Source organism: Nipponia nippon, unplaced genomic scaffold (genome assembly GCF_047370975.1).
Source record: "Nipponia nippon isolate SJK-2023a ecotype South Korea unplaced genomic scaffold, ASM4737097v1 scaffold_11, whole genome shotgun sequence".
NCBI classification, from domain to species: Eukaryota; Metazoa; Chordata; class Aves; order Pelecaniformes; family Threskiornithidae; genus Nipponia; species Nipponia nippon.
In genome coordinates this window covers 7,245,609-7,271,231 of record NW_028262302.1, presented here as the reverse complement: position 1 = coordinate 7,271,231, position 25,623 = coordinate 7,245,609, and the positions used below count along the sequence as shown (strand labels likewise).

At 54.8% G+C, this 25,623-nt stretch overlaps 1 protein-coding gene across 3 annotated transcripts; it reads left to right on the top strand.

The window, feature by feature from the left end:
• On the top strand, window positions 1-25,623 carry ISM2 (isthmin 2). Of its 3 annotated transcripts, XR_015702261.1 has the most exons (9): window positions 4-817; window positions 15,522-15,782; window positions 16,278-16,650; window positions 17,290-17,430; window positions 17,937-18,014; window positions 18,537-19,538; window positions 21,015-21,099; window positions 23,048-23,189; window positions 23,628-25,623. XR_015702261.1 is itself a non-coding variant. In XM_087747412.1 (6 exons), exons 1-6 carry the CDS (start codon window positions 680-682, stop codon window positions 19,052-19,054), a joined length of 1,503 nt encoding a protein of 500 aa, XP_087603538.1. In that variant the 5' UTR covers window positions 1-679; the 3' UTR covers window positions 19,055-20,576. The 3 variants fall into 3 exon arrangements, 2 of the variants coding, with proteins under 2 accessions (XP_087603538.1, XP_087603537.1); XM_087747412.1 differs by lacking the exons at window positions 21,015-21,099; window positions 23,048-23,189; window positions 23,628-25,623 and having other exon boundaries at window positions 1-817; window positions 17,943-18,014; window positions 18,537-20,576; XM_087747411.1 differs by lacking the exons at window positions 21,015-21,099; window positions 23,048-23,189; window positions 23,628-25,623 and having other exon boundaries at window positions 18,537-20,576.

The following is a 25,623-nucleotide window of genomic DNA, read 5'->3' as shown; positions in this document are numbered from 1 at the left end:
GCAGCTGCCGGGAGGGGAGGAGCGGCCGGCGGCGCCCCGGAGGGGGCAGCGCTCGGAGGGAGCGGGGGGAGGTCCGGCAGCGCCGGCAGCCCCCGAGCGGGTCCGGGGCCGGCTGCCGCGCCGCTCGCCCAGGAGGGGCTTGACCGCGCTTCAGGCGAGAGGGAGCCTCGCCCCGGCGAGCGGCGGGGAGCGCCCGCCCGCCCTCCGGTGCCCGGCGTTGCCTGAAGAGCCGCGGCAGCACCGGGGAGTGACTCGGCGGGGGGAGGAGAAGAGGAGGAAAAGAAATCAGATTGCCGAAAGGATTAGGAAGGGGGGTGGGGAGGCGAAGCCCTCTCCCCCCCCCCCCCCCTCCCCGCACACACTTGTGAAGCTTTTCAGAGTTATCCTTCAGCATCAGTGGCACCGGCAGGCGAGCCCGGGGGAGCAGCGACACCGAAACGTGCTCGGCAGGCTGCAAGAGAAATCAGAGGGAGCGGAGCGGCCCGGGCCGCCGGCCCCGGCCCCGGCCCCTGCCCGCACCCGCGGGGGACCGCACTTCCCGCCCGCGACATTTTATATATTATTCTTCTTTTAAATTTTCCCTGCTCCTCTCGCTTTCTCGAGGAAGGACGGGTTTTGTAGCATTTGCTGCCGGGCCGCCTGCCCTGGGCGTGCGAGGTGGGGCGGGAGCGAGGGAGAGATGCCTCTGATGAGAGGGAAAGTCGTGCTCATCCTCGGCTTCGTCTTTCTGACAACTTTCCTGGCTGCGGTGAGAGGGCTGCCCGTCAGGAAACAGCGCAGCAACAGCCCGAAGGAGAGGAGCTCCAAGCTGGCGGAGGTAAGGCAGCCTTTGGGGAAGGATGGAGAGCCGGGAGGGTGCTGGGGCGAGCCCTCCTCAGCCTCCGCACCCTCTCCCGTGCCCGGGAAGGCCGAGGAGGGCAGGCGGCCACCTGGGCGGGCGTCGGGGCTCCCCCGGAGGCGGCTGCGCAGCTCCGACGGCAGCAGCATCCAAGACGCGTCCCCGCCGCCAGGCCGCCCGGGGCCCCAGGTGGCAAGGCGGCAGCAGCGGGGAGCAGCAGGGTGCCGCGCCTCTCCTCTTCTGGGCTGTTTCTTCACTTGCTGAGGCGCAGAGCCCTTTCCCGGCCTCCCGGGTTTTCGGGTAGCCTCAGGTCTTTGCATTGCACGGGGGCTGCAGAAGAGGGGCAGGTTTAGGTGCTTTGAGATCGGGGCCGCGCGCCGTGACCCAGTGCCCGGGAAGATCCGTTGCCTCCAGGGGGCAACATCCCTCGTAGGAGAGAGGGGCCCGGCCACAACCCGACCTGCAGGAACATGAGCAAGGCTGGTGGCTTGCCAGGAACTCCAAAACTCCGCTACTGCAAAAATAAGACGTGACGGATTTCAGCCACCATCTCGCCTTCCCGCTGGGGCGACCCTGGGGCAGATTCCGGCGTGGTCATGCTCCGGCCTCGTCCCGGCAGCCTGCGCCCCGGCAGCATCCCCGGGCAGGCGGCCTCGGGCCCCGGGCTGGGGGGAGGCCCCGGGGCTGCGCCTCGCCCCGCCGGGAGCCGGGTCCCGGCCAGCGCCGGCTGCGGAGCGCCGGTGGCGGAGGGGGGAACCAGCAGGCAGCGAGGGCCGGGTCAGGCGGGGAACCAACAGTGGGACCTGATGGGGAGGCCAGGAGGGGAGCGGGGAAGAAACAAACTACCAGGAGGGCAGGGAGAAGTGTTTGGATGAGAAGGACAGACAACTGAACGGTTAAAACAAGCTGTTTCCATCTTGAAACTGTTCTCTGGAGAAAAAGTGGTTCGGGCAGCAGAGCTGTGTTTAAAAAATATCCTTTTGAAGAACGCTACTTCTAAAAGGGGGTGAAAGGAATAAGTGGGAAAAGTGGCGATAGGAGGAGGTTGAGCGGGACAGGGTAAGAGCAGCTCAGCCCTTGCTGGAGACAGACAGCAGTATGGGAAGCAGCAGGTTTGATCTGCAGTGTCAGTCAGACTGGCCGAGGGATGGGAACAGACCTTCCTGCTAGTTACTGCCAAAACACGGCGCTGACCTGTGGAGGAGTCATGCCTGCAGCTCCTGTCGGATGCACTAAACTCCATTCCAGCATGAAATCCAGCAAACAAGTGTGAAGAAGGAATCTGCCGCACGGAAAGCCTGGCTAACAGGCAAGAGAGGGCACGGGCTGCGTCCAGCCAAGTACCACCAGTTGAGCCTGGTAATGGTTTTGACTGGAGCATGAACCAAGCAGATGCAAACAGGACTGCTGGAGATGTTGCGTGCTGTAGTGCTGGTAATACCATGTTGGTGCTGTACTTTGCTTGTGCAACTTGAAGTGTAGATGTAGATGCTGGTTCACTCGCCAGACAAACGCCAGGCAGAGCGTGCTCGGGCTCCGGCTGCAGAGGGGGTAGGGATTTACGCTTGAAATCCAGGAACGTGTTGCAGCCCTGTGGCAGGGGGCATAGGATAGGGACAAACTGCATGTCAGGAAGCTGTGCAGGTCCCCGCCATGGGACCCTGCATGAGCGACCTCAGGCTCTTTTTTATCCGACATCCAAAATACATCAGGAAGTGGGGCACGCTGCTGTCAGTCCCAGTTTGTGAATGGTTGTGAATGGGGAGCGTTGTGCGGCCAGCCAAAGATCACATACGGCGCTTACACAGCGCAGCCTCTGTCCCTGGGACTTCTGGTTGTCGCAGAAATACAAACATACAAGAAGTTTGTAGGCAAAGGTTTGAGGGTGGGGGTTAGGAGCAAGGAGGAAGATGAAGAATGGATTCCTCTGGGAGTCTGTCAGTGCTCCCGTGCACACCCTGCGTCCGCGGGGTACTGGCTGCTCGGTTCGCACGGCAGGGAGAAAGCGGTAGGTATTGGCGTGTGTCTTCTAGCAGCGTTTTGGGCGGAAATCCTCTCTTTCTGGCGCGTGCGGGGGAGAATTTGGAGTAGTCATGCCCGGCTGTTTGAACTAAAGCGGAGAGCACAAGCGCAGCAGTATGGTGGTTAAAAAAAAAAAATCCAGAGTGATTTTGGGTCATACGCACAGATGGTTCCTGTTGCAGCGCTGATACGTCCTGTCTCTATGGCAGCAGGGCAGCCACAGCTGGAGTATTGGTTACACTATGGGTAATGCCCTACAGATGTGGGCAGAATGAAGGGGGCCGGGAGGAGAAAAATAGAAATGACGGAGCAGAGCAGATAGACAATCAAAACCATTAAACAATTACATAACTTGGACTTATTTTAATTTAACGTCCTTATTTAAAGCAAACATTTTGCCTCGGTTTAGAATTGAAGGGGAATTATTATAATCTGTGCTGAGCCTCAGAGTTGCACTTCTATACTAAAATAATTTAGAAAAATTAAAACCATTAAAATTTTCAGTAAATTTTTGAGTTAGAAAGTCTTCTAATTGCAGGAAGGATGGAGGGAACACATGCTTTATCTTTGGGCGATAGCCTTATCGGTTTGTCCCAAAGTCCTGTACCTCAGGCAGGATCTATTACTTCCAGCTGTTACCGAAGGAGCAAGCACTTGCATTTACACTTTCTCAGCTGTGATACTGTGCAGAAGAGCTTTGCCTGAGTTACACTGAGCCTAGCATAAGCAACAGATGCAGCGAGAATATTTTCTATTTCTTCAGTCTATTTGACTGGAAGTTGAAAAGGCAGAATACTTTCTTTCCAGACTGTGAGTTAAGTCTCATGAGAGAAGATACCTGCTCATTCGGAGGCTTTTTGATGATGTTTGGGAAGGCAGCTGGGCTTCGAAGCAGCAGGCAGGTGTTCAGCAGGGCTTTTAGAAGCGCTTTTGCAGCTTGGATGCATCACACTCTGGCCTGGGCAGAAATGTGGCAGGTCCAAGTGCTGACCCACACCAGTGGCTCTTCAAATTTGGGTAACTGAATTGCTTGGAAAAGCTTGTGTCCCTTGTGGAGACGAGGGACAGCTCATCACATTGCTTAATGCTCTGTTTATTTATGAAGTCAGGGGGTTTAAATGCAAAATATGTTTTGATAAACTCACTGGATTTCAAAATATTGGCTTTGAGCATTGTTAATAGATGTTTGGATTCTTTCCGGCTAATACCAATCGGTTCCAGTGGTCTTCTAGTAAACAGAAAATAGCTAACATTCTAACACGCTACAAATGTAAACGTTGGAAGTAATTAGATCTGTGTGAACCAACACAACTGCTTCAATTACTGTGCATAGTAATAATAGTACCAGCGGTAACAGTGATGGGGGCATTGGTAGTGAGCGTCCCGGCGGGGATGGGGTGCGGCAGAGCAAGCCAGCAGTGTTTTATGGAGAGTCCAAGCTGCCCAGCCCAGCTTCGGTGGGCTTGGTGGGTGCTTCTACACAGGAGGGAACTGCTCTGAGAGAGGGGGCCAAGAGCAACGGCAGCGAGCTCCCCAAGGCTCCCAGGGGTGTTGCTGCGGGGCTGGGACAGGGGCAGGGTGGGAATCCAGGCTGGAGCTTGCTGTTGGAGTTTCCTTGGTCTGAGGCTGTGAGCAAAGCAAATCTGGCATCTGCGATAAGAGATAACGGAGGGCAACAAAAGAAATACCAAGCGTAGCGTAAGGGCCATAGTTGGCTGCAAATCAGTGGGTTTGTACCGCAACTGGTATGACTGGTCCTGGCCCCTGAGACATAAGGAAACGAATAACAACACTACGTATTATTTACTGGTTACATCAGTCAGCGAGAGTAGCCACGGGAAACTACGTTTAAAACTGAAGGTCTACACCAAGATGTTTTGCTTGCTCATTAGAAATCATTGGTAGCGGTCTTGATTTAAATCAACCTGCCCCGTGCGTAGGGAGTCTGAGAGCAGAGGAGTGCTTAAGAATTAAATGTGTAGCAGTGAGGTGATGCCTGGCCAGAGGTATCAGCAAGCGGAGAGTAAAGGGCCTCGAAGGTGATGTGGCGTGGCTGTACTAGATAAAAAGCGTTAAAGGGAAATATCAGCTGGGCTTGAGTAGAGTTTGTCAGGAGACTGTAAGTTGGGGTAGCCCTGTCATTTGAGAGCCCTAACGTAGCCTAGACACACTGCTTGGGGAGACCACTGAGGTGACGGGCTGGCAGGACCCCCGGGGTGGCTCCTGCCTGCGCAGGCAGGGAGGTCTGCGGGAGCCTCCCATGTGCCTCCCCCAGCTCTTACTCCCCCTTGACTCCCCCAGGGCTGTCTGGCCGAGAAGAGGATCTCACTTTCCCCCGAGCCATCTCACCCTGCTGCAGCTCTCCAACTTGTGTTGTCACCCATGTCCGCCCTGCGTGGGGGCACCTTGCCGCGCTGCCGCCCTGTTGGAAGGGCTCAGCCAGGGTGCGAGTGGGCGGCCGGGTCGGTGCTGGCTGCCTGCACAGCCAGCTCCCCACGGCCGCTGCGGGCTGTGTCAGTAGCAGAGTCATTTTGCCTGCGGATGTGCTTTTTACCTTTTCATTTCTTCAGCAATTAAGCGTTCTTGTCCCTGGCTTTGTCCTTGGCGGAGGTCGGATTTGTGGGTACAAAACGTGCACTGAAGCATCCTTCCGCTCTGAAAGGGGCTCTTTGTGCGCAGGGAGGTACTTCTCCCTTTGTGGCAAATTTCCTTTTGAGAAGTGCCAAATTATCTTAGTCAACACAGTTGAAAACCCTCCCGCCCTGGGGCTGAGGCAGGAGCAGAAACAAAGGGGAGCCCGGGGTAGGGAAGCTGCCCTACAAGGGGGCTTCTTCCCTTTTCACCGCACAAACAGGTCTGCTGCCTTCCCATTGTCACAATCAAAGGGGTTCCTGTAAAAGGCACATGTAAGGGGAAGAGATTAGGCATTAATCGCTCCACAGGGCATTGCCCGGCCCTCTCTCTGGGTTCCCAAAAGTGTCTGGTTCTTGCAGACCTTCTCCTTAGAGACAGGTGGGCTGGGGGACTCATCCTGCCACCAGCCATGGTCCCTCTAAGCCCAGCAAGGTGATGGAGGGAGTGTGCTGGGGATTAATTCCTGCTTTTCTCTTGTCAGTGTCTTAGGGGTAGGGAGTGCAAACCAGCGATCTTCTGTTTTTCATAGTATCAATAAATATTCTTCCACTCAAAATAATCCCCAAAACAAGATGCCCGGACAGTTCCCATAGGGAACCCTGAGGACAGCCTGAGCTATGGTCATGACAGCAAGGTGGCCCATGCCGTCCAGCTTCTCCAAGCAAACGTTGTCCACCAGAGGCTCGGGTTTTGTATAAAATACTGGAGCTTGTAGCCAAGAAGCAGGGAAGAGATTGCAGCCATGTTTCGGTGTGAAAATGTTTCTGTTTCAGACAGAAGCTTGCAAAAGTGCAAGAACTTTTTTTGGGTTGGTTTTTTTTTTTTTTTGTAGACCATTTTTGCAGGGAACATTCATTGGGCTGTCGGATGCTTTTACGTGGCCAGCTGTAAAACTCAGCCTGTGTGGTATTGCTTCCAAGCAGTTCAGTTTCTGCACGTTCCCTCTGTGCAGGGACTCCTGGGGCTTGTCAGAGGAGCGGTTATGAGATATACTTCATCTCAGTACTTACAAGATGAAGACACCAAAATGATGGTGACCCACCTGTCCCAGGTGGCTCTTGGCGTGAAGGTCACCGACTCCTCCTGGGCTGCAGGTTGGTTTATTCTCCAGGGGAAGGATACAGCTTCAAAGGGGACAAAATGCAATAAATTGCTGCCTTCTGCTGGTCCCCGGCGCCGCTGGATGGGTGTGAGGTGGGGACCCGGCTGCAGACGGCCAGGAAGTGCGCATGCATGCAGGGAAAAGGTGGTGAGGCGTGGGCTTATCTTGGATTAGGAGCTGTTGGTTGGTTCTGTCTGCCGGGGCCTTATCTAGCACGCAGGACTTGGGGTGTGAGGCAGGGCTGGGAATGTGTCCCCAGCCAAGGCAGCCTTCATCACGTAGCCGGAGGCTGGCGCATGGCATGGGTACAGTGGCCTTCAGGTGAGCCGTCCTCCATCCCAGCCCCGGCAGCCTGAGGCTGGAGGAGAGCAAGCCAGCCCTGGCTCTTTCCTGGCAGCTGAGCTCCGAGGCACTCACCAGGTGAGGGGATAGTATTTGCAGGACGGCTGGGGGTCCTGCAGGAGGTGCCCCACCAGCAAAGGGTTGGCACCTCTTCACCTCCCTGGGATGTCCTCTCTTCCCCACCACTTCGATGCTCCCTCCTGCTGCCTCCCTGCCCTCCCCTTCACCTGCAGCCGCTCCCGCAGCAGCCAGAATCCCAGGGGAGGCCAGCTGTGCCATGCCATGCAGCACCTCCCATGAGACAGGGTGTTGTACAGATGTCTTCATGTCCGCTCTTCCCCCCCCCGACCCCTTTCCCTCCAGGGACACTGCGGTTGTATTACATGGTTAAGCTGGCTGCTCCTTAAAAATCGAAGATCCCCCTTAGGAGAGCATTTAGTTCTTCTCTCCTGCAGAGAGCATCTGTAGGGTGCCCCCCCTCGTGCCTCCAGTGGAGGAGATGCGGGGCTGTGCAGAGGTGCTGTGGGCATCTCAGGGTCAGCTTCGCTCCCCCCCCGCACCTGGGTTACAGCTTGGCTATTGTGCGTCTGTGCCCACCCTGGGGACTGGTCCTAGGGTTACAGCTGAGGTCCCACTGGGAAGTGACAGGCCAAAGGGAAGAGGAGGGGTCAACTGGGGGCTAAGATGCTGGGGAGGTGGGGCTCCCCGTTTGGATGTGCCCTAGCTTTCCTCTGACTTTGGGCTTGCCTCTGCAGACCTGCAAGCCTCAGGCTCCCATCTGATGGGGAAAAAAAAAAGTAATTATTTTTTGATGAGGCACTTAGAAGTAGCAGGGACTGTCCTGGGAAAGCTTATGAACAAGTGAGTTATGAACGACACAGACTGGGGCTGGAGAGGAAGGTTTCCCTACCCGGAGACCCTTTCTCCACCCCATGCTGACTTGCGAGAGTCATTAAATCCTGCCACTGAGCTGGGGAGGGGCGCCGAGCTCACCCTCGGGCTGGGGAGCTGCGGCCAAGCACCTGGGGCAGGGGCTGCTGGCTGGGAGTCACCTCAGCTTTGCCCCTTTGGGAAGCTGAGATGCAGCATCCCTGCCTGGATCCCTTCCCGTACAGGGCATGGAGATGCTCCGAGTCCAGCTCAGGTGCTCATTTTGTCTGTTGTTGAAGGGATCCCCAATGGATTTGCATCTGTTTGGTCGGCTGCCTTCCCTGCCCTGCTGCCTGCATGGCGGGGGCAGCCTGTGCACCCTGCGTGGGGCAAGGGGAGCGGGTGCCCCCTGCGCTCCTGCCTGCCCTGTGTCCCCCCACACTGCAACCTCTTCTAGCAGGCTGCGGGGGGCAGGGGGAGGCTGGCATTGGTCTGGTCCCCCCAGTTTCTGCACTTGCTTTGCTATATTCGGGGTGTTTTTCCTTTTGCAGTTTTGCCTGGGCTGCGGCAGGGAAGGAAGCAGCAGCTGGAGCAGTCGGAGGGTTACGGTGTGCAGGCTAACAAATGTGGATCATTAGCTGGAACAAGTTAATGGTTACTGAAGCACATGGGGTTTAGAGCTGGAACAAGTTAACAGCAACTCAGTCTGATGCATTAAGAGCTTATATGTATTACAGCTCAACTATGTTAACAGAAAACATGTGCCCTAGCAGGAGCATTTGCCAGAGAGCACCAGAGGGTATGGATGTGTGTCTGTTCACCTCCCTGGGGGACTGCTCCGTGCAGTCCCTGCAGGGGCTCTGCTCCTGTACCCACTGCTGTGCTCTATCTGAGCAGCTCCCAGCCGGCCTGCCTGCAGCGGAGGTCTCAGGGGTACCTTCCTCCTCAGGTCGGGGTGCCTTGCCACCGGCTGGGCTCTTCGCAGCCGGCACCACCTGTCGAGGGTCGGCCCTTGGACCTGTGCACTTGGGCAGAGTCTCCAGTGCGAGGACAGCCCCAGCCGCTGTGCTGGGACATGTCAGTGGTGCTAACCAGATGCCCCGGCTTCTCCACTGCAAGGCCTGTGTGGTTCATCTGTGTGGGAGGCAGGGCAGTCCCTCCTGGAGGGCAGGTGGGGAGGAAAAAACAGCTCTGGTGGATCTTCCTGAGAGCCTTCTCCAAGTACAATGTGGGAGACCTGCATCTATTCCTGGCCTTGCCTCAGGCTACCTGAGTGACCTGGGGCAGGTCATTTTCTTTGTCTGCAAAATGGGGATTTTACAGCATTTGTCTTAGTGTTAAAGAGGGAGAAAATATTTACAGTAGAGAAGCACCTGCATGTGACACTGAGGAGGGCAACAGCCAAGCCTGGCGAGAGGTGAAAAGCCACCAGGCTCCTACTTGTCCTCCTTGTGTCACAAGTGACCTGGGGAGTTGGCTGAGGATGCCATGGGCAAGTTACTCACCGGTGCGCCTGGAGGAGAGCCGGCTGCGGTGAGAGGGGCCAAGCTGTGCCGATGGGGATGCGCGGTGAGGAGCGCTGACAGCGGCCTGGCCAACGGCCCCATTTTCGGTCTTGCACAAAGTCAACTATGCTGTGTCCTTGCTCCTCGCAGTGCTGCATGCTGCGGCTTCTCTGTGCTGTGGTGTCTTCTGCTCCAGGGCTGGCTCTGCCTCAGGGGCAACCGAGTCACATTGACCTTGGAAAGAGTTTTGAGATTACAGTTGTCGCAATTGAGACATGAAAATAAATGTGAGACATGAAAATAAATGAGACATGAGGAAGCCTTTGATGCTTCCTCCTGCAGCTCCTTACTCAAGACAGTTGAGATGAAGCTAGTTAGAAAAGAGAGTCATTCCATATGATCTAAAGTATTTTGATAACTGCATGAAAATTATAATCATGAGGGCGTAATAATTATCTGCAGAGCCCACGGTTTGCTGCCGGCTCCTGCTGGTCTGTCATAAACAGGATCTGCCCACGCAAGCGTGATAACCAAGTGCCTTGTCTGTTCCACGAGCACTTGCAGAGCTCTCCCAAAACCTAAAGGGAGATGCTTGTGTCTTTATTTAAAAACAAAAACAAAATCAGCACTCAAGTGCGAGTTGATCCTGAGGTGGACCAGTGAGTAGAGCAGTTGGGTGATCATGGTCCTGCTCTCGCAGATCTTCCAGAGCTCACCTGTCAAAACCCTAAGTGATGGCTCCTGCTAAACCACCTGCCTATAAGTCTAAAGGTGGTGTGTCTGATTGTTGGGATTGTGGCTCGGAAGGTATTACAGACAGTAACAGGGACTGGGTGGCATCTTCACCTTCCCCATTTTCTCCTAGGTACCCACCCAGCTCTTGACACCCCTCGAAGCACACTGTGCTTTGGCACAGTTCTGGGAAATCCGTGAAGTGGGTGATGAGCTGATGGGTAGCAGAGGTCACTTGCCTGATTGTGCGTCCAGTGGATCTTCCATCTGGCTGAAAGACTGTGCCAGTGGATGGGTTATGAGCCAGAAGGATGAAACTACAGCCCTCAGGAGGCGGAGGCGGTCCCAGCCTGCTGGGCTAAAAAAGCCCTTTCTTTGAGCAGTGTCTGTGGTGGGGTCATCAAGGAGAGAGCATGCCCAGCACTATGGGAGGGAGGCAGCGTGGCATGCTGCATTTGTTCCTGTTGATTACCCTGCTGTTCAACCTTCCTTTATTTTAAAGAAACTTAACAGTATTACTTGTTAGCACTGGGAAAACCTCCCCTTTTTCCCACTTCCACCAGTGAAAACTGTTCTGAGCCTTTCTGCGAACTGCAGCCCCAGAGCTGCCCCCAGACAGGCTGGGCTTCCTTCTGAAGCAACCAGCCAGCGTCCCTCTGCTTCCATAGCTTTATAATAAAACCCTGCTCTGGAGTTGTTCCTGCCCTGTTTCAGTCCAAAGATAAGTTTTTTTGGAAAGCTTTCTCCAGATCTTTGTAGCTCATTTAGGTGAATATGAAAGGAAGAGCTTTATGGTAAAAAAATTTTTAAAATGTTCTGATTTCTGTTTTGTACTTGGCTAATTCATAAGTGGGCAAGTTTGTAACAAACTGCAGGATAGATTTTAAAATACTGTTGGAGAGAGCTTGGGAGAAAGAGTAGGAAGATGCTTGTGTAGACTCAGCTCTATTCAGGTAAAGATCAATAGTTCTTCTGATGGGTTCTTGTTTCGGTACAGCGTGGTAAAACTGTTCAAAGGAAACCTAACACAAGCAGTAATGATTAAGCAACAAAAACCCCCATTCCTTGTAATTATAGCCCAGTGCGATACCGGCCTTTAGCAAATACGTCATTTTCTTCACTGCAGTGTTAACAAGCCCAAAGCACAGCCTGAACGTTGCCTCTGATCTGACTCCCATGTGCACAGGTTTCTTTGGTTCAAGCTGAATGAGTTTATGCGCTCGCTAATTGGCTCGGGATAGGCGTGGGTGGAAGCTGCATCCTCTGAGCTGCTCCTATGCCGGGGACTCGATTGCTCCAGGAGTGCCACTGAACTTCGCTCCCTGGGGAGCTATCTCAAGTGTACTTAGCTTGGGTTTAACCCCATGATGAACAGCAGCTCTGCTCAGCAAGGTATGTAGTTACAAAGAGCACTGCCGGTGGGTTCACTGGCAGCTTGCAGTGCCTACAGAGATGCTGAGGAATGCGCTGAAGGGACAAGTACCTGTGGTTGTGGTGGCAGCATAGTGGTGTCCCTGGTTGCCAAAGGGCAGTACAGCACAGGGACTAGTCTGTTGATGTTTTCAGGTTTTAAACTGCTGTAGGATCTGAGATGTCACATCTCTAATCATTTTTATGTAAAAGCTGCAGCACGTGAACATTGGTCATTTGCTTTCTTAACCCAAGTTTAGTTCAGAGTCTTAGAGAAGTTTATAGCAAAATCGCAGATTTTAAGACCAGAAGAAATCATTAGATTTTTGACTTTCTTCCCTCACACAGATGTGGTACATATGTGTTAAGCCCATGACATGGGCTTGACGGTCTCCACAAGAGATATTGCCACTTTCCTTGTCAGCTTGTTCCTGTGGTTAATCACCTCCAGCGTTAAAAGCACGATCCATTTGTCTGGCTTTGACTCGGACATGTTCGTTCCTATTATGTGTTTCTGTTCTGGATTAGAGAGTCTCTGGTGCCCGATGGATTATTGCCTTAAAGAACTGGAAATCAAGTAATTGCTTTCTCTTTTTAACGTCAGACAAATGGAATTGTACAAGTCTTTCACTGGAAAAGTCTTTGCATCCCTTGACATGGTTTTGTGGCTGCTCTCTTTGCCATCTTCAGATTTCCAAGCAATTTTAATAGAGGTATATGGACTAGAAATGGGAAAATATCAGCCTTTAGTCTCTAGAGAAATGATGTGTGGCCTTACTCCACACCTTTTCCATACAGCCTGTCGCCTGTGTTATGTACAAAGTAGGCATGACACTGGGGTGAATTGCTGACAAGTTCCTTCCCCTCCCTAATATCTTTGCTGAGCTTGTGCCCCAAGGTGTTTAGGTAGACAGTCCTACACGTGGGAGAGCTTGGACTATGTGGGAAGGGCTCCTGGGCTGGTAGGGAGGTGCGTGTGATCCTGCTTACAGCCTTCAGTCTAAACATGGTCTTCACAAACAGAAAGTGCATGCTCTTTCCCGAGTGCTGCCCCAGAGTTTCTGTTGGGTTCCTGCCCTGGAAACCCTTATTCCCAGCCAGGCAAAATATCCCAAGTGTACGCAGGAGGAGCTGCAGCAATTCCCCCGTTGGCTTTTTCCTTTGCTTGGTACTGGCTGGTTGCAGGAGAAGGCTGGAGCTCGGTTGCAAGATATTGATGGCTTCTCAGCATTGAGCTCTCTGCTTCTGCGGCATGGTGGCAAATGTCCTTCCCTGGCGGCAGAAGGAGAAGGGAGCTGCTGGTGACCGGCTCTGCGACGGTTTTCAGCCTTTCTCCTGCGCTCCATGGAGAGCAGGGGAGTAGAGTTTTCACTCTGGACAGGCCAGCTCTTCTCTTCCCTTAGCTGATGCACTGCAGTGGCTTAGCTCCAGGCTTGATGGCTTTATCCAGCTGTTCCCTAGCCAGGGCAGAGGAGAGGGTGGGTGTCATGCGGCAGGAGTGTGACCCTCAAGGGCAGCTGCCTGCATGGCTGGCAGGAGCCCCTTGGCAACACGGAGAAGACACATCTGCCCATCAGGATCATGGTGCCATGGATGTTCTGACCTGGAGGATCACTGGGCCTTGTAGGACCTCGCTAAAATCCATGTCTTGATGGGCTGGGGCAGGGCACTGAGCAGGACCTTGCTCAAGAGGGACTTCTTCTGATGCAGGTACAAATTTTAACCCAGTGAAGCCTTGGAGCAATGCAAATGGTAGCAGGAGGGAAGGGTTGGGTGTTACCGTGCAGTGACCGTCGCTGAAGGACTGTGGGCCATCCAGGGCAGACACCCCCAAGGTCTTTGTGCCTCTGGAGGATTTGGGAGCCGAGGGAGCTTTCTTTGCCCTGCGACACTCTTACAGCCAGTTCCCCTGGAGCAGTTTTACATTTTCCCTGTGGGAACAGTACTCTGAATTTCTTGAGCTTGTTTGGGCGTAAAATCTGAATTAGGCACTGAGTGTAAGTTTGGAGATGTGGAGTTTGTTCCTGGCTCGCTTGCTCTGATATCCTTGGGTGAGCTCTGATCTTGTTGCTAGAGGAGACCTTGCTTTCCATGTGTATTAAATTTGAGTTGTCTGTGAAATGAGCTTACCCAGCCCCGATAAGCTCATTGCAAAATTAGGCAGGGGCACCAGTCTTGCAGGGCTGTTGGCAGCCCCTTGTGCAGGGGTTGCACTGGGCACACGCAGCTGGCAGCAAACCCAGCACCGGTGGGTAGTGTCATGCGGCCAGCACTGGGACACGGCCAGGTTTGCCTGCTCGGCACCCCTTGCTGTTTCTGCTCCACCTGGGCTCCTCCTTGCTCCCTGCCAGGGAGTCCCTGGGCACAAGAGGAGACCCAGTGAGGGGCTGAGGCGCTGGGACACAGGCTGGGGCAGAGCCGGGCATCCTTCCCATGGGTCCTTCCCAAAACCCTTGTGGTTTTGGACATGGGCAGAGGGAGCTGGGAGGGGAAGGTGCAGGCAGAGGGGTCTGTCTGTGCCCACGTTTGCTGCCAGCAGTGCCACAGGAGCCCTCCGGGCAGCACAGGCTCCCTCCTCCCCACAGCCCTCCCTCCTCCGGGCCCATCTGGTGAAGTCTGTCACTGGCCCTTCCCTGCGTCCAGCCCGCTCTGGGCAGCAGCCAAGGGACCAGCAGCGTCCCTGCTGCTCTTTTCCCTCCCCCGGGGACAGGGGGGTCGCGGGCTTTGATGTGTGGGCACAGGGCTGGGGACAGGCTGTGAGTGCTCATGAGAGCCTGGCCAGGCTCCAGCTGCCTTTGAAGTGCTCCACTGATCAGGATGAAAGGGAGGGGAGTCCTTCCCCAAGCCATCTGGCTCTAATTGCAGGTAGAAATGCCTCTCTGCATCCCCCCCATGGGGAGGGGGCACGCCGTTCTCTTCGTTAATCCCACAGCTCTCGGCTGGGCTGGCGCGAAGGGCGAGAGCTTGGGAACAAAAGGGGGTTTCAGCTGGGCAGCCAGAAATAGGCAGCCGCTGGCGGAGATGCTGGGGGTTCGGGCACCTCCGCTCCCAGCCTCGAGCTGCGGGGCCCCGCAGACTTTCCCGGGGATGGCCCGTGCTGCGGGGGGGCTTTGCCAGTTGTTCCCATCTCCGGTTTCTCGGGCGCACTGGAGCCTGCTGGCCCTTTGACTCGTGCTCTTTCAAGCCGGCGTGCGCCGAGCGCGGGGACAAGGAACGTGGGAACTCGGCGCAAGCCGGGCCGTTTGGCAGGGTTCGCTGGCCGCCTCCCCGCGCCCCCGGCCAGCCGGCGCTGCCGCCCCAGCAAGGCTCCCTGCCCGCTCCCCCTGCGCCTCCTGGGCAGGGCTGGCCGCGAAGGGCCACGTGCCACTGCAGCGGCAGCAGCGGTTAGAGCCATTGGTGGCACTGGCAGGTAAGTTTTGTTGTCCTGTTTGGCTGGGCATCTTCCCTTTCCCAAGGAGATAAAGGTAGCTGGGTTATATCTGCCAGCAGTTTCTTTCCCTCTTTGTGGTAGCCTTTGGGCAGCATCCAAAATGTCAATTAAACCTGTGTTGCTTGAAGTCATCTGCCCTAATACCGACACCACAGAACAATTTATTTATGTGAGGTTTTCCCCCTTGTCATAAAGCCATCGTTATAAACTTTTTATATAAATATATAAAATTATTAAACGTGAGCTCTGGTAATGCTGTGACCAGAAGCAGCCCTTGCCGTTACCCATCTCCAGGGACCAAGTGATAGCCAAAAAAGGAGAGCGAGAAGCAGAAAACCAGGCAAGATGGGCAATGGGACAGCAGAGGGGTGCAGAGAGGGTGGTTGCAGGGACGGGAAGCACCAGCCTGAGTAGACATGTAGGTTGTTCAGGTGCAGTGGGGCTGAGCCTTGGCACAGCACAGGCCACTGGGTATTAACTTGATTAATCAACATGTTAATTGATGACGTGATGTGCAATAAGATGGGGTGGAGGAACTGTTTGTTGCAGGAGACCAGATCCCTCTTTGCTGGGTAGCGGTTTGCTCTCTGCACAGCCACCCTCAGGAGATGTCCTCACCACCTCCTCCCTCTCCAGGTCTCTGCCTCATCCGACCCCCGTTCGGCAGGGGACGAGGAGCTGCCACCATCAAGCAAGGCACGGGGGCTGAGGCGGAGCGGGCAGGCTGGCCCGCGGCGGCACAGGCGCCGTGGGGTGGCTCAGCAAGCTGCCAGGAGCCCGGGAGTGCCCCAGCCCAGCAGTGCTGGCCGGGAGGAAAGCCTGCCCTTCGTGCTGGACCTGCAGAGCTTGCCGGGGCTGGCCAACGTGGACCTGAGCGCCCAGAACCCCAACATCCAGGTGGGGAGCAGATCTGGGTGGGCCACAGGGGGATGCAGGCGAGTGCCATATGTGCTCCTCCACCTCAATTTGTTCCCTAAGAGGAAAGATCTCATGAGCAGGGTCCATGTGGCCACTGCCATCTGTCTTCTTGGTAACTACCAGCTACAAGTAGCTGGCACAGACAAGCTCCTTGGCAGAGGAATTTGTTCATGGCCTTTTCCCTGCCCTCCCCCCCCAGCCCCTCCCCATAGAGCAGGAGCAAATGCTCCTACAGGGGTGACCTCAGTTTCTGAGTGTGGTGTTGGACCCTGTGGGTGACCACCAGCCCCCCTGTGCCTCCCACTCTGCCCCTGCTCAGTCCCTCCAGTTGAGGCAAGACCTCTTGCGCTTATCGCATGGTCCCGTAGCCCAAAGCACCTCTGGCCTCTCGGGCTGGGAACCAGTGCATGGGCTGGTAGGTCTGTCCCAGGGCTGTGCCCTGGCTCACTGCCCTGCCTCATATCTGGCCTCCAGGTGACCATCGAAGTTGTGGATGATCCTCAGGCCGAGATGGAGATGGACTTGTTGAAGGAGACAAGCAATGACTGGTCCCTGACGTCCTCTGAGTGGTTGTCCCACAAGGACCTCTTCTGGCCCCTCTTTTGGGAATACACTGACCCTGCTGAGGAGGAGGAGGAAGAGGAGGAGGAGGAGGAGGAAGAGGAGGAGGAGGAGGAGGATGACAACCTGGATGTAGGGGACAGGGAGGAGGAAGAGGAAGAGGAGGAGGAAGATTACACAGCAGAGTATGAGGAGGAGGAGTCCATGCTCAGTGGAGTGGGAGGTGACTGGGACCAGCGGTGGTCCGGGCAGAAGAACTGGATCTTTAAGGAAAAATATAATTACGGTGAGTCCTCTTGGATGTGCGCAGCTGCCCTGCAGACTGGCACTGCCCTCCCCTGCCCTGCCTGACCCGCAGCCCTGTCTCGCTGCAGGGGGAGCAGCCCTGCACCGAGGATCACAGTATGCTGGTGCTCAGCTCCTACTTAAAAAATAAACAAGCACGCCGAGGAGTAAGGCCAGCACCCAGCTGGGACTGCCAGCAGTCAGACATGCCGGCATCCCAGCAGGAATTGCCCTTGCATGTAATCAGACTGGAGCATGGACTCTCGTGAAGGCATGCTCAGATGAGAACGCTAGCATGTGATGCTTCAGCATCATGGCCAGTGCGTTGGGCAGGTTCAGTGAGGATGGGGATGGGCAGTGATGCCTGTCTGGGTCAGTACGACCATGAGCAAAGCTGTGAGAACAAGAGCCTTTGCTCGGGGGCTGCTTCCCTGGGGTTGCCAGTGAGGACAGGATGGGCCTTTGGCATCATGTGGCTGGGCACCTCCGTGTGCCCCAGGCAGTGCTGGCCCTGCGTCCCTGTAAAGGACATCCCAGGGACAGGGCAGAGCTGAGGGAGGTCCCTGGTGGCTGCTGGCTCCCCTCCTGCTGAGCCTTCACCGAGGTCCACTGCTCTTTGCCTCTCCCCTGCCATGCACAGACTATGAAGATGAGGAGGAGTGGAGCCCGTGGTCCCCTTGCAGCATCACCTGTGGCAGTGGCAACCAGAAGAGGACCCGGTCCTGTGGCTACGCCTGCACAGCAACAGAGTCGAGGACCTGTGACCTGCCACGCTGCCCTGGTGAGCCCTCGGCCATACCAGTGCTTGGGCACTGTCCAACCCCAATGTGGGCTGGTCCCCTGCCGCTGTGGGCTGCGCATTGCTCATGCTTCAAGAACTAGTTATGTTTAATGTGAGCGGGGGGGTTTGTTTCCACGAAGAAGCTCTGATGAGGCTTCATGGCTCCCCAGGCAGTTACATGGTGCCCAAGGGTGGTGGAGCTGGTGTCCAGCTCTGTGTGTGACTCCTTGCACCTCTCACACTGGGAGCTTGAAATCCTCTCCTGCGGCATACTGAGAGGTGGCTCCATCCACTGGGATTTGCATAACTCACAACCTTGGGTGGGTCTGTCCTGCGTGTCTTGCTCCTGGCCCTTCCTTCCAGGCGCAGGGCCGTGTCACCAAAGCAGTGGCAGGAGAGGGGGTGGAAGATGGATGGTGTCTGGTGCCCTTACAGAGGAAAAAAACCCACCGCTCCTCCTGGTGTTCAACTTGGTTCTTTGTTTGGTTTTTTTTTTCCCTCTCAAGGAGCAGAGGGGGAAATGGTCTTCCCCACAGAGGAGACGCCTTTCAAAAGCGACAACACCACAGAGCTGTTCAACTCAGGTCAGCCTCTGCTTCTGCCTTGCTCTGGAGGGCTTCAGTGCCAGACCCCACAGGGGGTGTAGCTGGCTGGTGGGGAGGGCTCTGCCAAGGACTCCCGCATCTGGTGTCCAGACCTAAGTCACCCAAACCACTGCCACGTGCAGGCTTCAGCAGTCATGCTGGGAAACCCAGTTCCTCCCTCAGCCCTGGTACAACACGGTCCTGCTTTATGGTGCAGTGGCTGAGGTCAGCCTGCCATGTGTCTTCTCCCATGGGGGGATGCTGCCAGCCTGGCCCGTGTAGCGATGGGTGCTCCAGGCAGAGCCCCTGCAAGGGACAGCTCTGCCCCAGCACGAAACCCCTCCCCTCTGTCACTGCCTCGGGGATGGAGCTTGGCTCCAGCTCGTCCCAGGAGCCTGGCTGCTCCTGCCTGGCAGTTGCAGGCTCTGCTGGTGGTGCTGGCGAGGCCACGGGCAAATGGCAGCTGGGTAAAGTGGGGTGTGGGCTGCGCGTGTCCTCACCCTTTCGGTGCCCTCCCCGCAGAGGTGGACAGCTGTGAGAAGTGGCTGAACTGCAAAAGCGACTTCCTCACCAAGTACCTGAGCAAGGTGCTGACGGATCTGCCCAGCTGCCCCTGCTCCTACCCGCTGGAGGCCGTCTACAGTGCCGTCAACCTGCAGGATGAGCGGCAGGGCAAGAGCTTCCGATGGCGGGACGCCAGTGGCCCCAAGGAGCGCCTGGACATCTACAAGCCGACGGCGCGCTTCTGCCTGCGTTCCATGCTCTCCCTCGACAGCACCACCCTGGCTGCCCAGCACTGCTGCTACGATGAGCACACCCGCCTCATCACCCGCGGCAAGGGGGCTGGTGTCCCCAACCTCATCAGCACTGAGTTCTCCCCAGAGCTGCACTACAAGGTGGACATGCTGCCCTGGATCCTCTGCAAGGGAGACTGGAGCCGCTACCACGCCGTCCGGCCCCCCAACAACGGGCGACGGTGTGCTGACAACCCCGCCGAGGAGGAGTACCTCTCCCAGCTGCAGGAGGCCAAGGAGTACTAGCCACAGCCACGCTCAGAGGAGCCACGGCCACCGCCGGCTCCCACCCCGGCCCAGCCTGGCGAAGCCCCGGCTCTGCTCACGGGCTCCTTGCTGGCGTCGGGCAGAGTGGAGAGGATGCGCCGTCCGTCTTGTCCCATCAGAGGGGCACCTCGGCACCCTCGGATTTCCGAGGGCGCTGGAGGTTATCGCAGTGCAATCCCTGCCATGCCACCCAGGGCGGTCCCGCACCCCGGGATGCCTGGGCTGGCACACGGGGAGCTGCAGGGGATGGGAGGCGTAAAGGGAATGGGAGGCTGCTCCCGTCTGCTTTTATTCTCTACAATCTTTCAATGCAACCTGAAAGCTGAGCGTCTGGAGGGTGAAGTGGCCTCGGCTCCTGCTGGCTTCACACTGGATCTGAGGAGCTGGCCTGCTGCAGGCAGAGCTGCCTGCTCTTGCCTGTACACCTGTCCTGGCATATGCTCGTCTACTTCTGAAACTGGGGGTGAGTCCTTCTAGGGAGGGGCAGGGCTGTCCCCGCCATGCATACAGAGCAGGGCCTCCCCTCTCCTCAGGTTTTTGCGTGCGTGGTTGGGAAGGAGCAGGGAGAGGCTTAGCAGGGCTTTGCGAGTCCAGGGAGTGTGTGGGGCAGGAGGAGACTGGCTGCCTGGGCTCCCTTGGCAGGACTGCCTTGCCACTGCAGTTTTGGCTGCGAAAGGGACCACTGGGTGCCAAAGCCAGACGTGGGTGGACCTCAGAGGAGGTAAGCATGGGGGGGACACCATCAGTGTGCGTTTCAGCCCCTCTGCCTCAGTGCTTGGGGGAGCGGGGTGGCAGCACCTGCGCAGGTCCCACCACCAGCCTGCCTCCACGCCTCAGCTCCCCGGCAGCCCCCCGGCAGCCCCCCAGCAGGTTTCAGTGCTCAGGAGCGCCCGTGACATGGCCCAGCAGAAAGTCCTGTGTTTCCCACCCACAGCCCTGCGGGGGGCAGGAGGCAGCTCGGCCACTGCTGGCCGCTGGCCACCGTGCCATTGCTGGAAAGGAGCAAAAAGCACCGAGCCGTTCTCCAAGGGGTTGGGAACAAGTCAGGCGCCGCTGGGAGCACCCAGCATTGCCCCTCTCTGGTCTGCTGCTGGCCTCGGGCCCTGCTCCATGCTGTGTCTGCCCTGGTCCCCAGCGAGAGGCAGCCCAGAGAAAGCACGTCGTGGGCGCACCCCGCTCTCCTCGGGCTTGCTGCCTGGCCGGGCGAGCAAGTGTGGCTCCAAAGGAGGAAGACACGTGCTAATAATGTGAATACCTGGTGTCCACAGATCATGGTGCTCTCCATTGGCGCTTTGGTCTTGCCTGGGTTTTATTCGGCTTTTCACAGGTCCGTGGCAGTTTCTCCCAGCGTATTTTGGGAGCTCCCAAGCTTCCTGCAGAGAAACTAGGCTGAGCACCTCTATCCCTGGACATTCAGTCGCTGAACCTGGCAGAAACTGTTCGTAGCTTTTATTTAGCAAATTTTATGCATCAGATGAAATAAAAGAGCAAATCAAGCACACTTAAAGAAGAATGGAGTAATTTCTAGTCTAGAGGTTTCACCCAAGGATGTTGGCTACTCTGTGTTTTTCTGCAGGACACTGTTGGACAAAAAAATATCTGTCCAGGTGCAGAGGTCCTTGGTTGACTGTCCTGTGCTAGGTCTGTCCTTCTTGCAGGAGCTTTCTGCAGGGCCAGTGAATATCCGTAGTCCGATAGCTCTTTGGGGAGTCTTTCTGGGAGTGTCTTATATATGTTGAGTGTATGTTGATCCTTTTGCCTTGGTTACTGATAGAATCCTTGATCATCACTACGTAAGACTTCATTGCTGGTAAAACAAAACTATTAATGAAGTTATCACTGAAATATTCTTATTTAACTATTATTCCACAGTCGTATCCCCAGACCCTGGTTATGGGTGCTGTCAAAACATAGGCAGACACCATCCATTTCCCAACAGGCATGCAATCTGAGATGACCAGTGTTATGGAAAGGGTGAGAAGGAAGACATGACCAAATAAACATGGATGGAGACCCAGATTCTGGTAAATTTTCATGACCATTACATGTTCCCTAGCCCAAATGGTCACTTGCTCACTAGTTTCTGGTAAAGAGGTAGGTGATAAAGAGGTGGTCAAGAGAGGGTGGCAGTGATCTGTTGGCTTGGTTTTGGGGAGCCTGGGACATGTGCAGGGAGGCTCAGCAACAGACATAGAGGCATTTGTACGGGAAGCAGACAAATTGAGTGGCTGAGGCCATGGAAGGATGAGCTTGTTATCTTCTGTCATTCGGCAGAGCATCTTCGTATTTCCTCTCCCATATCGTACATCATCATTAACATCAGCAGACTCTCAGAGGAGCATCAGTACAGAGACTTCTTTAAAACAACTTCCTGTTAAATGTGCCTAGTGTCCAGTATTGGACCCACGCATGGAAGCAGGACCTCTGCAAACAGCCTTTCTTGAAGGAGACTTTCAATATCTCAGCCAATTTGTTTGTTAGACTGTCTGCTCTCTGAGGAACTGCTCTTATAATGCGGGCTGTTACCAAGGATTTGCACCCTCCTCCTCTTTATACTGGGTATGTCAACCAGTCTAACCCCAAAAAAAGAAACTATAATTTCTGTAATAAATGGAGTTCACATCCAAGGGCAAGTAGAAAAATTTCTTGCATTGAGCCACCCAAAAAAAAGCTGGTTGAAAGCCGAGTGGCTGTTCTGCCTTGCTGGTTCTATGGTTTGGACGATACAGGCATGAACTGGAACATGAGAAACAAGAAGCAGCGTTGTTCCTCACACAAGCACCTTACACACCAAGAGGCTTTGCAGAGCACCATGAGAAAAGTAGACATTAAGCAAGTGTTTATTTTTATATCCCATCAAAGATTCTGTCCAGCCCACTGCTATTTAAGTGATGAATTTCTAAGCTCCCACTCCTTAAGGTTATTGTGGGGTTTATATATAATATATATATAAAATGTCTTTTATTCTTACAAAATTTCATAGAGAATTCTTTATTCTGATGCTGCAATAAAGCACTTTATATTGTGTTGCTGATGTCATTCAGCTGAGACTGAAGCATATGTTGCTGTTTGTTGTAGTTGAGAGGGATGACGCTACACTGAATGCCATGTGTGTTGGGTGCCCAGCCCCAGCTGTACTGCAAAGACCCTGGTGGCTTTGCTGCCTTCCCTGAGCATTTGCATTTGATGGTGTTTGGCTGCAAGAATCGCAGCTAACAGAGACTACCTGGAGTCCACCACCACAACCATGAGATATGTGAAGGTCTGCTCACAGGGAAGGAAGCCGCCTACAAGAAGACCATCAGGGTCAGTGCTGAGAAGCAAATGCATTGCCTGTGCCTCAGCCCTGACTCCAGGTTTTATTCCATGCTCAGCCTGGCCAGGGCTGGGTGCCGGCCGACCTTACACCAGCACGCTGCTTTAAGCAGGTGTTGAGCATGGGAGCGGGTGAAAGAAAAACCCAGCATCATCTCAGCTGGAAAACTGGTTTGGCAAACCACCTCCAGAGCCAACAGCTAGTGATAGCAGGGGGATTTGCAAAGCTTTCCAGGGATCACAACTTTTTGTTGCCATTAATTTGCTGCATAAATCGCGACCACTTCCAAGCTCTTGCTGTTTCCAGCTGTTTTCCCTCCTTTTCTCTTGCTCCTTTTGCTTTGTGCTGGCTGCACATCTGTCAAGGGTTATCTGCTGCTCCAGCACGGGGCTCTGCTCCGCAGCTGCCTGGCGCCATTGCTGGCCCCTGCCTGGGGGAGCAGACGGCTCCTCTCTGTGAAGGATGCTCTGAACTTCCCGCTGGTCTTCTGCAACATCAAAAACATTGTTGCACAGAGCCCAAGCCAGGGGGAGCAGGCTGAGCTCCTCTCTGCAGGGAAAGCAGCACAGAGAAAATCACTCTTTCCCTGGAAGGGCAGTCAGCAGTTACTACTGCATATATAACATGCCTAACATGCCTTTATCCTCTGCAATAAGGTCCTTGCTGTGCCGGATGCTGAGCCCTGCTCCGAAACTCCTGGGCTAGAGAAATCCCACAGTCAGAGGATGGAAGCAGGAAGAATTGCTGCCCTGATTCTGCAGGTGCTCAAGACCTGGAGATGTCACCTGAAATCACAGAGTGAGTCTGCGGCAGAGTCTCAAGCTGCACTTTTGCCCGCTGCTTTGAACACAAGACTCCTTGACCAGTCAAGTTTTTTTAGTTTGCCAGCCTGGACTGGAGCTTCGTGTGGCTCAGTGGTACCAGTTCCCTGGCATCTGACTTGCAGCTGAGTTGTTAGTGTGTACGCAGAAGGAGCCGTGCCCAGAGTTTGCTAGGCACAATGGTCAGCATGTGCTTGTCCCTGCTGACCTCCCCTCTTGGCTCCAGGCAAGTCAGGAGGAAGCTGAGCAAAAACCTTTTGACTCTGAATGGCACCTTGAAGGCAAGGGTGCATGGTCAGCTGGCTGGGGGACAGGAGGCATGAGGGCAGCCCATCTCTCAGGGATGAATGCAAGATTTCATAGAAACATGTTTACAGCAACAGCAATCCCATTAGCTGTCTGCTTTTTTTTTCAGGGCTCCTGCTCCAAGAATCTGCTTCTTGGAAAGCACACAAAAAGCCCAGCTGGGCCCAGAAGGAGCCACTTTGGAAGGAGAAGACAGAGGATGCTAATCCCAGGAGAGTTTGGCCAAAGCCTGCATAGCAGACCTGAACTGCAAGGCCTGGCTGTAGCCTAGGAAAGAGCAAAGTGTGGTTGTGATGGTCTGTGGACCTTGAATTAAAAACTGAAGCTCTAGAGAGGGAAAATAAAACCTTTCAGGCACCCCTGTTCCTGGTCTGTAAAGGGACCCACCCACTGTGTGGCCGCATCAGCCTCCGGGCTGGCTGTGCTGATGGCACAGCATGGCACGCAGCCGCCAACCTTTCTGTAGAAGACTAAAAAGTTTTAAAAAAAAAAAAATCACACTAGCTGCAGTTTTTTGGCAGTAGCCTTGCTGACTGCAGCGTGAACACTGGGCGAACAGGAGCTTGTGGCAAGACCTGGTCTCCTGGGCTTTGCCTTCGCCCTGACTGTGGACAATCAATCACCCCCGGCGGGTCCCCAGCACCCGGCAGAGCCCGTCCTCTGCTCTGCTTTCACGGATGCCATGCGGAGGGATGCCAAAATCACACTGGGGTAGCCCTGCCCGACGTATCCGCGGGACAGGATTTACTCCCTCCGTCTCCACAGAGGATGGACCCACACGTTTGCAGTCAGGAAAGGAATGTCTCACCCTCCTTCCCTGCCACGCAGCGGCCAGCTGATCCTTGGAAATGCCTGAGAGGAGCCCAGCTGGCGGGGCCCAGGCCCTGCTTTGTTCCAGGTCCTTGCAAGCATGTCAGCTATTCTTCTCTCACTGCATGGGAGCCTGGCAGTAGGGATCACAGCCCCACACAGCTTGACCGTCACGCACGGGCCAGGGGCTGCAGCAGAGCCCATCGGCCAGCCAGCATCCCCCGCCATGCCAGCCCCTGCCAGCCCCGACCCTGGCCGGGCTTGTCTGTGCTGTGGGAGCTGAGCAGCAGCCCACAGGGCAGCCGTGAGGTTCCTGAAGAGGCAGGAGAAAGTCCCCCACCAGGCATCACAGCCTTCACACACGGGTATGTACCACAGAAAATGGATTTAGATGGGGTCTCGAGAAACGACATAGCCCCACCATGGGGATGTGGGCAAATCATTCCTCACCGACAGGTCCCGCTTTGTCCTGGGTTTCAAGCTCTCATGATGGAGATGCCACAGTAACCCTCAGCTTTACTGTTCTTGGCAGGAGAAATATTTTCCTAGCAGCCAATCTAAATCCTTCCTGCTTTAGCTTAAGCAGACTGCATCTTATCTGCAGTGGTCACAGAGAGCATATTATTGCCTTATTTGCTCCTACCTCCCATATATTTCAGAATTTTATCATTGCGCTTCTTATTTCCCTCCTCCTCCACCATCTTCTCTTCTCTAGACTAAACAAATGCAATTCTTTCAGGCTTTCCTTAGAAGCTGTATTCGTAGACCTCCAGTCAGTCTTGTTGCCCACCACTGGGCTCGCTCCAAGTTATTCACATCTTTCTTGAAGCGTGGAGCCCAAAACTGAAGCCACAGGGTCTTATCTGGGGCTTTCTTAATGCTATACAGAAAGATTTCTTCACAAGACCTACAAACCCCAGCCTGCCCAGGCAGCTTTTGTTCTCTTCTGTGATGTTTTAAATTTATGTTCATTTGAAAATTCACCATAACCTGGCCAGCTTAATGTCTTTTACAGATGTGTTGCCAAGACTGTTGCTTCCCCTCTTGTACACATGTGTGTATGCATGTGGTTTCTGCCTCAGTGTAAAATTTGGCAATTCAGCGAGGTCAAATATATTTTTTTTTTCCTCCTGGATCACTTTTCCACTTGGCCAAGATCGTTTTCAATCTTAACCTTGTCTTCTAAGGGTTTTACAGCACCGGTGGTGATGTAAATTATTTTGGGCTTTTAAGTTACATTATCAATTATATTATCATCTTCTATGCTGAAACATGTTGGATTCATTACAGCTCTA

Excerpts from the sequence above, each read along its gene's own strand:
- ISM2 (XM_087747411.1), top strand. The coding sequence starts at position 680 with ATGCCTCTGATGAGAGGGAAAGTCGTGCTCATCCTCGGCTTCGTCTTT. Across the intron at positions 818-15,521 it reads GGAGCTCCAAGCTGGCGGAG|GTCTCTGCCTCATCCGACCC; the intron begins GTAAGGCAGCCT and ends CTCCCTCTCCAG. Across the intron at positions 15,783-16,277 it reads CCCAGAACCCCAACATCCAG|GTGACCATCGAAGTTGTGGA; the intron begins GTGGGGAGCAGA and ends TCTGGCCTCCAG.